Raw genomic sequence first — 14,326 nt, 5'->3', positions numbered from 1 at the left:
TGAGTTTACTCACATAGAACATGTGAATGAGATCCCTCTAGTAAGCAGGCCAACAAGCAGGGTCAGTGTGTTCTCTCACTCTAATATTTGAGCAGTACAATACGGGTGGTGTAAACCAGAGATGTAGTGTGTACCGTACGGGTGGTGTAAACCAGAGATGTAGTGTGTACCGTACGGGTGGTGTAAACCAGAGATGTAGTATGTACCGTACGGGTGGTGTAAACCAGAGATGTAGTGTGTACCGTACGGGTGGTGTAAACCAGAGATGTAGTGTGTACCGCACGGGTGGTGTAAACCAGAGATGTAGTGTGTACCGCACGGGTGGTGTAAACCAGAGATGTAGTGTGTACCGTACGGGTGGTGTAAACCAGAGATGTAGTGTGTACCGTACGGGTGGTGTAAGCCAGAGATTGAGTGTGTGTGTTTCCAGTCAGTGGACGGTGTTAGGAATTGAAAACCGGTCAAGGTGTGGAGAAATGCGCGATGCAAAATACAAGACTTCTATGTTTAAAGGTTTAACAGACAGACAGATAGGAAGACATTACTCTGAGGTTTGCAGCAAATCTTCCCTCTTCCAGAGGGGAGGGCAGACCTAAACACTCTTTCCTTATCTGTTTGCTGTTTCACCCTTTCGTGCCTGGTTCCAAAACATTCAATCAAGGCTGAGACCTTGGGGTTGAATAGACCTGTACATTTGAAACGTCTTAATCGCTTAAGGACACCCACTGCTGATTTTATGGCTCAAGGGCTCAGATAGCAGTTACTAAGACCTGCTTTACAATAGGGAATAATCATAAGAAAAGAACAGACCCACAGTGCCCTCATTTAAACCACAACACCCTCTGTACCCTGGACTGTTGTGTCCGGAGGCTGGCCCCGTGGACTCCTCTCCATAACAGCCATGTTTACACTGGCCATCTAAACCAGCTTTTTTACGATGCGCTGGAAAAAATAAGCCGTTATGCCTGAGGTCCTCTTTTTGGAGAGCCCCCCCTTTACAAGTGAGGTAAATTCAATTAAAGAAAATACTTTGTTTTAATTCAATAACAAAACAACAACAAAAACACAGCACAGTATCGCTCGGAGTGCCTGGCAGGTGTCGGCTCATTTCTCAGGGATGAAACTCAGTTGGGTTCTGTTTTCGACTTGTGCCTGTTATTCCATCTCCCCTGAGTCTAAATCGTGTACAAGAATAAATAAACCCAACAGCTGCAGGATAACCTCCAGACCAAACTGTGAAACGTGTGGCAGTTTAGCGGCCTGCGTATTAAACACAATACCCTGCTCTTTTAACATGCACTGTTTTTCTTTCCACTCTAACCCGGGCCCAGGAACCCTGCTGCACCCCTCCATGTCAGGTGCACTACAGTCACAAGACTTGTTAAAACAATGTTCAGAGCTACTCTCGTAAATGTTCAAATTCCTCCGAATGATCCTGTTTCATGGAAAATCCAGTAATGTCACCCCAGATTTCAGGTTTTGGTTGAGGTTTTGCGACGCTTACAGCACAAGGGTGAGTGGGGAAGGAGGGCGCCCGCTGAAAACGTTTTTTAAAAGACGTCACCGGAGCGAATTTCTGCCCGTCTCTGAAAATACAAACTAGAAAAGGCAAAACATGGCCTAGAAAAAAGGTCCTGCAGTTCACTGAGTTAAGGTTTGATCTCCCTGTAGTGAACTACACTGCCCAGTGGCCTCTGCTCACCTCTGGCTTTCACCAAGAACCCTGCTGCCCCCACTCAGATCCAAAACTAGACCTTCTCAGATAGTTCACTATCCGATGAGAGATGATGAGGCCATGACTGCAATGGTTGTCGTTGGCTGTCATGTCACGCTGTCCCTGGTGTGAAGATGGATGTGATTTTAGTATCATGTTTGGTTTGTGTTATGTCTTGATAGTACTTAGACATAGTGATGGCAGGTCTCATATGTCGTTTCCACATTGGTGGCTGTGCTGGTCTCTCCTCAGAGAGACCTCATATGAAACCTGCTCTGGGAAGAAGACTACATACCACGCTCTGGTTCCCTATGAGGAGCTGTCTCCCTCTGGTCTTGTATTAAGACACTGGAATGCACCTCCACATTCCATTCCTACTTTATGTCTTGGAAGAGGAAACGATCCCAAAACTTTGATTACGGTGCAGATTACTTAATGTGTGCAATGACCGTGTAAATACAGGTAAGTGGGTCTAGGCGTGCATATTTTTTTGATATGTTTTTCGAGGTCATGTCACTCTAGCTCTAGCGTTCAACTATACTGTGACACAGGACACATGCTGAAGAGTAGCAAGGCAGTTACAGAATTTGGAGTTGAGTATTAAAGAGACTATCCATGTAATAACAATGACATCATGATTTTCCAGTAGCAGGGGTAGAGAACCGGGGGATTGAAGAGAGGGAAGACGGTGCAGTGAACTTAACTTAAACACACACACACACGCACACACTTGGAGACAGAGGAGCTTATGTGCAAGGGTTTGGGTTGCAGCAGTTGAGTAGAGCTGTCTGTAGTAAGTCAGGGTGAACTCGCCGTCAACGGGTGGTCTAGGTCGTGTCCAACGCCTTCCATTACTATTTACTCCTCTCTTGGACAAGGTCCCTTCTTTTCCAAAACGCACACCGAGATGTTATTAGCGTGCGTGATGTGTGTCCGCTGGTTGTTACGGTAGGCAGGCTGTGTGTCTGACATTTATCAGCCCTGTCACGTATCTTTTTTCCATTTTTTATATCGATTTTCCATCTCATACATGAAAAGATAAACATGTGCAACACAGAGAGTGTCTGTGATGGATCTTGATCCTGCACAATTGGAAAGGAGGGGGAGGGGGGGGGGGGGGGGGGCAGGCAGGCAGGCAGTCTTAGCCTTTTCACAAAGTTCACATTGCGTCACTGAGGGGTGCACGCGAAATCAAATGTTCACTGTGCATGAAATTATGAATGTAAATTGGTGTTCGTAGAATCAACCTAAATCTGGGATCAGGGATAAGCCTGTAAATGCAGTACCTACCCTCCTGTCTGCTGTAATTGAGGGGGTGGTAGAGCAGCACTGAGCCGTTAAACTGCCCTTCGCCCTGCAGGCCACAGAGAAAAACAGCCCTATAAAACACAATCAAAGCCCTAAGCTCGTCCCTTAACACTGACTTGTTGTAGCTGCTAATTTTCTTGAGCCAGTCAACGCCTGTAAAGGAAAATCCCCCATGATTCCACAGGGACCTGCAGCGTTCGTTCACTACACTGGGAGTTTGTGCCTGTGTCTTTACTGTGGCCCGTTTCACACCACCGATGGGAGCTGACAGCTTTATGGGGAGACCAATCAAAGCTGCCTCACACAAACATGTGGCGAGGAGGCGGGGCTTCAGGGCTAGAGCGGGCAGGGGGCCATTTTATGGTCAGCAGCACAGTTCGGCACGGTCAGTAGCTCCATGCCATCCACAGGCTTGTTCCCATTTTGTTTAAAAACGGGCAATTAACAGTTACAAGCGATTCCTGCTTAGACTCTAAATGTACTGCTGTGATTACTAGTGCCTCCATGGCCTCAGTATGTGTTCTGACTGGTGGAAAATGAAGCATAATTTTGAAGTTGAGATGATGTTGAGGCAGATCAGGACAGGTCCTTGGAAAACACTTCAACCCACACCCTCTATAATGACCCGCTGTCCTGTTCATGCTCGGATAGTACTGTGCACCCTGCTATTTCCTGAACCTATTTTACCTGGGAGATGGGAGGAACTGATTATCCTCCCTTTTCATATTCTACATTGCCCCCCCCCCATTCCCCTCCTCTAACTCCATCTCTCTCTTTTCTCCAGGACATACTGGACGTTTCATCAAGGCTCTGTTCTGCACCAGTCTCCTCTTCCTGCTAGCCCATGTCTCCTTCCAGATCTGCCTGTACACTATCCCTGACCTGGACCATGCACTGGGAAACAACTGTGAGTGAATGTAGACGTCTTTGACACAGGCCGTTCCATTGCCATGTTTTCAGTCTGCATATCTAAACAATGGCCCGTGCCATACATAAGAGGCTTGTTTAGGTTCAATCAATCACTTAGACCTCGTGTCAAACTCATCCCGCCGAGTGTCTGCGGGTTTTCGCTCCTCCCTTGAACTTTGATTGATGAATTAAGGTCACTGATTAGTAAGGAGCTCTCCTCACCAGGTTGTCTAGGTCTTAATAGAAAGGAAAAACCAGCAGACACTAGGCCCTCCTTGGAATGAGTTTGACACCCCTGACTTAGACTAAAGAAACTCCATGAAATCATTGCTTCTCCCTCCCCGATTTTATTTTGACACGTCCAGCTGTCTTGGCGCTCAGTCTACTGCTCAGTATTCCACGCTGGTGGCTAATGACGATCAGTGAATGCTCCATGCTTGCAACCGTCCGTCTGTAGAAAATGTGGATTTTGTTTTGTGGTCTGCACTTATTTTGGCCAGGCCATATAAATATCTCCTTAAGGAGCTTTAATAGCTAAAGCAGTGTTCTTTGATGTCATATTATTTGCTTCTCTGGACCATGTGAGTTAGTCCACCATGCTGACTCTGTCTGTTCATGCCTGGGTTCCTCACAAACCCGTTCAAATACCGACACGGGGACTTACTCCCAGAGTTACTGGGGGCTCATGGGAACATCTATGGTAGCTGCAGCTGGACGCTATGTTGTAGTTGTTCTCTACAGTTTTTGCCTTGTATGACATGTCCCGCCCCTAAACGACACTCCATGTCAGAGCAAGAGTGGCCTGGGGAGAGCTGGTAGTCCTAACACTCTCTGTCTTTACAGGTAGTTTGTGGGACACACTATCGAGGCATGTCGGTGTATCCAGGTATGTGAGGAATGTTTGGAAACTGTGTATCTTGTCACTGAGGATCATTCCTCCCTGAACTGTGTGTGGAGATCATTTACTATTATCTGCAGAATTCAACCAATGTTCACTCTTATGTCTATTTTTGTTATTTATGTTTGTTCTTTGACCTTATGACTCACTGCTAGTGGTACATGTTATAATTTATGTACCCTCTTTACTGTCTTTGTGTAAGTGTGTGAGAATGTACACGGTGTAGTTCCTCGTTAGGTCTTTGACCCCTGCATGTGGCTCTGTCTTCTAGGCTGCCCCTGGATGACCCGTGGAGTGTGGTGCGTCTGCTGACCCCTGACCTGGGGGTGTTTGTGATCTCCCTGGTTACCCTGGTGGTGTGTAACCGGCTGGTCAAGAGGAGAGATGACGTCACTTTCCTGCCGGTAGCCTCCGACTCCACACAGGGGGTGAGTGGTTATCTACTCTATAGACAGAGACTGGGCCTCACCGCTATGCTGCTATTAATATGTGGGACATGTGCGCTCACACACATTTCTCATGCAAATGCTAGGTAAAATACCCCAGAAACACTTACATGCAGTGTTCCTGCCTGAACAGGAACACTGTTATCTCTCCAGCGTTGCACTTCATCGTGTATTTCCTTTGTAGAATCATAGCCTCGCCAAGGGTTCTGAAGGAACTGCAGCATCCCTGATGAATTCAAATACATTTGCCGAAGTTATAGAATTACTGCTGTCTGTTCAGAAATAAATTCAATCATTCAGAATAGCCTACTACACAATGAGAAGGCCTATAATTTAGCAATGAGAAAGCCTATCATTTAGCCACAGAGGATCTTCTTTTTTTTTAATAGGCTAGCTGTGGATTGTAGTCCAATAGCATAACAAGGAATTTCCAGGAACGCGCGGCTAATCTGGCAGTGGTAAACCAGCACGTACATGTAGACAAAACAGGCCTTTCGAAATACAGTATTTCAAATACAATCGAGGGAAAATACAGGTTGGAAAGCAAATGGCTCCTGCTGAAAAGGAGCCATATCCAAATATTGTTTTACAAAAGAGAGAGAGAGGCTTTTGGCACGAGTGCATCAGCCATCGACTATGAGTGAGCTGCGCGTCATTGGGTGAGTCAGTGAAACTGGAAAGCATGTTTAGGACTATGACTTCCTCCTCAATATGTGTCTCCACACAACAAGGCCTGGGCTATTGATGGATTCAAGACAATGTCGCTTTCATCGATCTCAGTTTGTCAGTGTCAAAGTAGCCTGCCATTTCGATCATTTGTGCAGTATAAAAAAAGATTCTGCCAAAGTCTCTAGTCATGTAACATGACGTATGAAATGCGTTTATAAAAGTCCCCCAAACATTTGGACCCTAGGCTACTATACATGTTCCCCATGTGTGCAACTTCTGTAAGTGCCTCTATTCTACTGCGCTATGCCACTACGCAAATGCAATGATATGCATGCAATGCTTTATTATAAAGTGGGATTTTCTTCATGAGTTCCGGTAGCTCAGAACCCCCCAGGTCACACCTCTCTCGCGCTCACTTTGTGTTCCGGCACCTTCCGGCATTGCTTCTATGGTAATACTCCGAGCCATATATAGTAATGGTCTTGCCCTGCAAATCAGTGAGTCACAAATAATAAGCAGTGTCCCTGGCTTCCACCACTCAGGAAATGGAAGTGGTTGGATATGGCACCCAATGTCTTGTCTCTGATTAAAGAGGAGGGTTATGGCTGAGGTGTTAGAATGAAAATCTGAGCTGGGCTGGCCATGTCTGCCTCACCCACTCGCTTGCCTCAAGCCCTTCCACACTGTTCATATTAACTTCATGTTTTGTACACAACCATTTCTTACATTTAAATAGTTATTTTGTACCAAACATTTGTGCATAATTACTTCGCTTTAATCATGTTCCAAAATTGCAGAGTAGGACATCGCATTCAGAATATTCACATAATTTAAGCTCACAAAGACGCACAACCGAATGCTTCTGTGAAAGCCCATCTTCCTTTTGATGCAGCCAGATACTGCTGAAGGCACTGTTGTGCAATCACTGCTGATAAGAACAGATTCACCTACTGTCAGCCTATGAGCATGAGGACATACTGGAGGGCAGCATTATTCTCTATGGAACTGTATCTTGTGATGAAATGCTGTTGTGGTATGCTACAGTAGTTTAGTGTTACTGCTCTCTGGTGTGTTGGTGTTTGTTGTGGTGTTACTGGGGCAGAGAGAGAGACACAGTGAGGTAATGTGGAGGTTCCCTCAGGCCTGGTGCTGGTGACAGTGGTAGCTATTGTTCCACCAGCTGAGTTGGTTTCCCGCTCTGCTCTGCAGTGTGGCAGGCTAGCCCATCCTCAGCCTGCCTGCCCAGACGTAATGCTGCCTCCTACCCATAGGCCTCTCATACACACACACACACACACACACACACACACACACACACACACACACACACACACACACACACACACACAGACACACACACACACACAGACACACACACAAACAGACACTGAGGTTTCACCAGCCAGTCTATTAGTGGAAGATTTTTTGTCGCCGACAGTCTCGACTGCTCTTCACTCTCCAGACTACGTTGTACTTTCAATCTCATTTTTTTTCTCTCCCTAATTTCTTTCTTTCTGTTGCCTTGAGCAACAGCTTTCTACTCCTGTCGTAGCCAGGGCAACCACCCAAACAAACACAGCCTGCCCTGATCTGTGTCAGAAAAGGATAAAAGGAACATGACTCCATCAATGAACAAACACAACCAAACTGCTGTTGAGCCTCTCGTCCACTCTCTGACAAGAGCCTATTACAATAGCTACTATTGGCAAAAAACTAAAAAATCAACAATTTCTCGAAAGTTTTGTTCTTCATTAGGAGAAATCTGCTTTCTCTGTTAAATCTGTATATCAGTTAGAATGTTCCTGCATACTGTGTTCTTTGCTTCAGAAGTGCTGTACTGATTGAGGGAGCACTCTGACAATTGATTGCCATGTGTTGACTGGGTGCCAGGGGTTGCCCCTCTGCTCTGCTCAGACAATACGTTGTTCAGACAGACCGCCCACTAGTTCTGCCTGACTGTACAGTACACTCAACAGCAATTGAGCAGCTCTCTCCTCTCCCACACTCCCACTCTCAGACCTGCACACACATCAAAAACATCATTTTCACCGACCGCAACGTTCTGCGGCTGTTCCTGTGTTTGGGAATGAGCGGCTGCCTCCAGCCAGAGAGGCTGAGACAATGGTCTTTGATGTGGCCGGGACTCAGGGGACTGGCTGTGGAACCTGGTGGTTTTCAGCTGGGGAAACGGGAGACTGTGTTTGTGAAATGGGCAGTTTGGGCACATCCTTTAACACATACATTATACCTCACCCCACCCTCTCATCACACTGCATTCACTTTCCCGCTGGCTCACATGGTTTCACTCAGAACTACATCTAAGGGAGGACAAGGGAGCCAGCAGTGGTTTGTCAGTAACAAAAATGTTCCTGTCTTATTTTGTAGAGTCTTCTTCTTTCAAGGATTAGTCTTCTTGAAAACCCCAAGCATACTCCATGTGCAGGTCCAGAAACCAAATCACACTAGGTTGTGCACGTGGCTAACCCTTGACCCTGTCCCCCCTGTTCATCCAGGGTGTGTGGGAGGGATGTTGTGCGGGTGACAGGTTTGGTGTATGTGACAGGGTGTTTGGGAGGGATGTTGTACGGGTGACAGGTTTGGTGTATGTGACAGGGTGTGTGGGAGGGATGTTGTACGGGTGACAGGTTTGGTGTATGTGACAGGGTGTGTGGGAGGGATGTTGTACGGGTGACAGGTTTGGTGTATGTGACAGGGTGTGTAGGAGGGATGTTGTACGGGTGACAGGTTTGGTGTATGTGACAGGGTGTGTGGGAGGGATGTTGTGCGGGTGACAGGTTTGGTGTATGTGACAGGGTGTGTGTGAGGAATGCCATCCCTCTTAGCCCACCCAAAGCGGGGATTCCTCAGTAATGAGACTCCCATGGTCAACGGTTGACTTCACACGCTGGGGGTGTCAACGACTCCCCTGGAACAGGTCACACTGAGAGGAGGCTGGAGTCATGAAGGCCAGGCAGTCATCAGAGCAGCAGCATAGACCGCAGAGGACCCACTGGACAGTCCGGAGAAGAGAGGGGACGTGATGGAGGGAAATAGGGAGGGAGGGAGTGTGAGGGAAAGAGCAGGAATGTATAACAGATGGAGAGGGTGTATTAGGGAGATGGAGAGAGAGGTATGGGAGTGCCGGCGGCAGGAGAGTGATGTTGATGATGATCTCTTGGGAGGAACCCTAGATGAAGGAATGTTCTGGGTGCTTGATCTTTCTGCCTCCTAGCAATACTTCTCCCAGACAATCATAAGACCTCGCTAGAAGGAGAGAGAAGCGTCTGAAAGAATGGAAAAGTTAGTGAGAGGCAAGCATCTGTCTAGAGAGATACTTCTGGTCATAGGAAGAGATAGGAAAAGCTGTATTAATTAAACATGAGGTAGAGGGGGAGGGAGGGGCCTACTTTTCTTTTATCTGTCTTTTGATAGTTCTACCACTGAGCAGTCAGCAGCACACAGACTAACCCGAACGCTCTAGGTTAAACAGAAGACGACAGGGACTCCAGGTAGTTGGACTCCCACACACACAGACACACACGCCACACACTCTGCCTCTTCTGTACTGTATTCCGTCATCGAGAATAATGTTGCTGATGCTTAAGATAATGCGTTTTTGGTAATGGAAAGTTGCAGATAGTACACCCTTAGGAGGGGAAAAAAAGTGCTATCTAGAACCTTAAACGATGTGATTAGGTGCAGGTGTTTGTCAGGGAGTTTCCCCTTTTGAACATAATGCCGCAGTCAGAAAGTGATCTCTATGAGTGTGTGATGTGCCATGTCAGTTTGACCTTTTACAATGTTGACCTACTGTATGCACGTAACTGTAGATGACAAGAATAGTATCACGTATGTCTGATGGTTATGCTTTGTGCCCGGTTCTTGTCGTGGAAGTTAAGTGCTCTTGATAACGGGGATACAGATGGCGTTGGATCTGAGATTTTACCGCTCTGTTGACGTTACACTTCATTGACGTATTTGTTCTCTTCCGTTTTATTGTGCAGTTGCTGCCGTCTCAATGGGACTCCCTGCTTAAAAGTTCAATAACAAAACATTCTGAATTTCATTTATGAATATCGGTTTACATATGCCTCATGCTTTGGTTCTTTCCAGACAGAGGATGGGTCAGAGACAAAGGAGGGTGAAGAGGAGGAGGAGGAGGAAGAGGAGGAAGATGAGGAAGGCATTTCGTCGCCCAGTGAACCTGGGGATGACGTGGTTTCTGCAGCAACTCGTGCCAAGCAGCTGGCGGCCCGGCTCCGAGTCACAGCCCAGAAGGTCCTGAGGGACCTGGGCCGGATCCTGGCCATCACCCTGCTGGCTCTGGCTGGTGAGAACTTGAGGGAGGAGAGGGTAGAGTGAAGTGGAATCAATAGAATAATCCCTGTATTACTGCTTAATTATAAAAGGAAATTAATTAGCAGAAGAAAATGAACAGTTTTCAGATAGTTTGCTGCAATTCTACACATTTTGACCAAGGGTGGAGAGAAATGTTTGTAGTTTTTAATGATATCTGAGTGAGACTAACAGGAGAACATCTGTTGATACACAACCAAATTTCTAAATGGCACCTTTTGTATTCTAGTATTCTGCCTGGCAACAGTAAGTTGAGCCCCTGACTGAGTTCCCCAAAAAATGTCATTTTGGTGGGAAATTGAACCAAGGGCCTTCAAAAGGGGGGCCGCCAGTTACCCATCCCTGCATTGAAGTATGGGGGAACCGCTTTAAGATGTCCATGTAGGGTTTGTTGTACTTGAGAGACGACGTGCAGTATTGTTGTATTGTGTTGATGAAGTCCCTCGCCTGTATCTCTGTTCCCCAGGCATCACCTTACCCTCGGCCTTCTCTGCAATCTACTTCCTGCTTTTCATCGGCGTGTGCACGTGGTGGGCCTGCCACTTTCCCATCAGCCACCTAGGCTTCAATGTGCTGTGTGTGATGGTGGGCTTTTTCACGGCGGGCCACCTGGTGTGTCTCTACCTGTACCAGTGCCCCATTGCCCAGGGCATCTTCCCCCCTGCCAGCCTGTGGGCCAGGTCAGTGCCCCACCCCACCTCTACCCAAATAAGTAATTCTATTCAGTTTTAGTCATTGTATTTCATGTCTCTAGTAGCTACCCAGCTTTACTTCTCACAGGGACTGGCAGCAGCCATAGCGATGCTCCTGGTTGGCACACTAGCTCAAGATTGTGATTCAAACATATTGATTCTGAAGTGATTTGTACACAATGACTCCTTGGCGCACAAGGTTCTGATAAACTTAAACAAATATTTTTGGGGTTGTGATCTTGTTGAGACGGTTACAGACTGCACTCTTAGCTAACAGCTGATGAGTGGAACTGAGACAGTTCTCAGTGTTTCATAGTTCTCAGTATCAATGGAGGGAAGGAGGGGGAAGAAGAGGAATGGAGGGAAATGAGAGGGGAGGAGTGGAGTGAGATTGTGAAAGCTGGGGGGGGGGGGGGGGGGGTGATGAACCCGTCCTGTAGCATTCCATCTCGGTGCCTCAGGGTTTTGGCACAGGATGCTTGAGAGAGAGAGGGAGAGATATGTACTGCTATTATCAAGGCTTCCCAGGTGGAAACACATGTGATCTTTCCTATCTTTCCTTCTTTATCTTCACCTCTACCTCTGGCTCTTAGCCACACTCAGCCATCAACATTAGAAGTCAGTTCCAGCCCACAAATCTAACCTGACATTTCCTCTGCCTTGAAACTATACTCAATAGGTCACGGCAGGGTGAACACAGGGCTAAACTGTGCGATGAAGTTGACGTCATCTGATGACGTTTCACAGAGAAGCCATGTTTCCTAAACTTAACTCCATATACAAGCTTTTGTTACATTCCCTCTCACCTCTTCTTAACCCCCAGACTGTTTGGCCTCAAGGATATCATCAAACCTGGCAACTGCTCCGCCTCCTATGACCTCATCCTTAACACGGAGCATGATTGGCCGGTGTATGTCAACCCCGGGATCTTGCTTCTCCTGTCCATCACCGTGGCGACGGTCCTGAAGATCAGCAGCCACCATGGATCGGCTGACAAGGTACCGACATCAGCATTCAAAGGCATCATACACACCTGTCTGTCTGTGCTACTTTCTGAATCAGTACTTGCTTATATGACAGGATGAGGAGGGTGCCCAGCTTGTCAAAGGAACAGAGGCTGGAGGAGGAGAGGATGTGGAACTGAAGCCCTGGTCCGCTCAGAGACAACCCAGCCAGGACGACACTGAGGTGGGCATGAGATACCTGATAACACCCCTGCCCTGCCCTGCCCTGCCCTGCCCTGCCCTGCCCTGCCCTGCCCCATGCAGTCCAATGCACTGCTGTCCTCCATTTTCTGACTGTGTGGTGTTGTTGTTTTAAAGGTGTGTTGTGTATGTGTTCCAGAACACACTTCTGTCTATAGAGCACACAGGAGATCACGTCACCAATAGCTCCAGTCATCAGGACTTGGGCCCAGGGCTCAGTAGTGCCCCTGATGGACAGCACGGGGACCACCCTCTGCAGCTGCTGGGTAGAGTGGTCATGCAGCAGAGCTACGTGTGTGCTCTCATCGCCATGATGGTAACTCTGAAATCTAATTCACATTCTAAATATGTTCTCTCTATGAGCCCTATGGGTATATTAGGCTATATTCCAATATCCACACTAGAATACCACTAAGAATGCATTGGATATTGGAACCAAGCCTTAGTTCTGTGACAGCAGTTCTCAGTGATAGTATGTCATGTCTTACCTGAACTCCATCTCCCATGATGCCCCTCTACAGGTGTGGAGCATCACCTACCACAGCTGGCTGACTTTCGTGCTGCTGCTGTGGGCGTGTCTGATCTGGATGCTACGTGCGAGACGCCACTTCGCCACGCTGTGTTCTCCCTTCATCCTGCTCTACGGCCTGGCCCTCTGCTTCCTCCAGTACGTCTGGGCCATGGACCTGCAGCCGGAGCTGCCCCGCACCGTGGGCACCATGAGCCTTAGGCAGCTGGGTCTGGACCGAGCCCAGTACCCCTGCCTCCGCCTGGGGGCCATGGTGAGGAGAGAGGGGGTAGAGGTGGAGGGGACAGGTTCTGTAGTGGGACAGAGACTCTGGGAAATGTCAATGAATGCAGTCTGTTAAGTGTCTACAGGAAATTGATAGTGCAGTAGTCTGTATTCTGAATACTGAAGAGCTGTAGTAAACATGTCCACAAGGTACCATTTAGTGCGTACCTGAAAAGTTCAACCACTCAACAAATATTTTATGTCTAAAACATGCCTGTCCCATATGCTGAATAGGCTATTTAACAGTATATGCTCCTGCACTTTCTTAAAAGGTTTAGAACCACTTAAAAGTGCGGTCCTGCAGTCAATCTCCCAAACAGTGTCAACACTGTACTCCGATGGTGTCTCATCTCTCTCCTCCGCTCCTCTCTCCCTCGGTCTGTTTTGTTGATCCTGTCAGCTGCTGTACACGCTGACGTTCTGGCTGCTCCTACGCCAGTCAGTGAAGGACAACTTCAGCAGGAAGAAGGGCAGGTCTGCCCCGCTACAGGAGGTCACCACTGGAGGTGAGAGGGTACACTTCTGATTCACTCTCTCTCTCTCTCTCTCTCTACACAATAAAGTACTTCACCAAAGTTCTGAAGTTCCCAGGTGTGTGTGCTTTAGTATGGTCCAGTCACATTCTCTCCCACTATCTACATTTGACATTTTAGTCATTTAGCTAATTCTCTCATCCAGAGCCACCTTTACAGTAGTGAGCTTGTCAATTTTCACACTGACTGCGAATCGCGTGCGCCGTGCAGTATGGCTGTGTCTTCAGTTTGGTTAGTAACAAGGTGCTCCTTCTCCCTTTGGGTCCACAGAGGGGAGCGGGCAGAACGAGTCGGTTCTGAAGGTTATGGGCAGACTGGTGATGAGCTGCTATGCCAAGTACTGGATCTACGTGTGTGGAGGCATGTTCATCATGGTCAGCTTCGCTGGCAAGCTGGTGGGCTACAAGATCATCTACATGCTGCTCTTCCTGCTTTGCCTCTGTCTCTACCAGGTAGGTAGGCACCATCAGTCCAGGGGGTCACACTCTGAAGTCCTTTTAAACTATGACCCCCATCATCAACTCCTTGTTTCCATATTACAATACTACTTTATTGGTCCAACTGCTACTTCGCACGTGTGTTCTCTGCTTCTGCTCTCAACCCTCCACACACAAACAGACATGAGAGTGACACAGGGTCAGCCCACAGGGTCAGCCCACAGGGTCAGCCCACAGTGCAGCTCACAACAAACTGGTTTTCTTGTGGCAAATTGCCCCTGGTCGCAACTCCCTTACCTCGATTTGACCTGTGGTCAAACTGACTGGTCATTGACATGTTAATGAATGTTGTTGTTGTGACTGTAC

At 47.6% G+C, this 14,326-nt stretch overlaps 1 protein-coding gene across 1 annotated transcript in view; it reads left to right on the top strand.

The window, feature by feature from the left end:
* The window catches only part of LOC110526294 (piezo-type mechanosensitive ion channel component 1), a 72,265-nt gene that overhangs the window by 34,663 nt on the left and 23,276 nt on the right, over positions 1-14,326 (top strand). The window contains exons 3-13 of the mRNA XM_021607119.2: positions 3,807-3,929; positions 4,775-4,817; positions 5,101-5,257; positions 10,058-10,274; positions 10,767-10,980; positions 11,816-11,990; positions 12,073-12,180; positions 12,337-12,513; positions 12,719-12,979; positions 13,391-13,496; positions 13,794-13,975. Of these exons, the coding sequence (XP_021462794.2) occupies positions 3,807-3,929; positions 4,775-4,817; positions 5,101-5,257; positions 10,058-10,274; positions 10,767-10,980; positions 11,816-11,990; positions 12,073-12,180; positions 12,337-12,513; positions 12,719-12,979; positions 13,391-13,496; positions 13,794-13,975 (1,763 nt within the window). The remainder of the gene's footprint in view (positions 1-3,806; positions 3,930-4,774; positions 4,818-5,100; positions 5,258-10,057; positions 10,275-10,766; positions 10,981-11,815; positions 11,991-12,072; positions 12,181-12,336; positions 12,514-12,718; positions 12,980-13,390; positions 13,497-13,793; positions 13,976-14,326) is intronic.

This window comes from Oncorhynchus mykiss, chromosome 6 (genome assembly GCF_013265735.2).
Source record: "Oncorhynchus mykiss isolate Arlee chromosome 6, USDA_OmykA_1.1, whole genome shotgun sequence".
Taxonomy (NCBI): Eukaryota; Metazoa; Chordata; class Actinopteri; order Salmoniformes; family Salmonidae; genus Oncorhynchus; species Oncorhynchus mykiss.
This window is presented reverse-complemented; position numbering and strand designations above follow the sequence as displayed.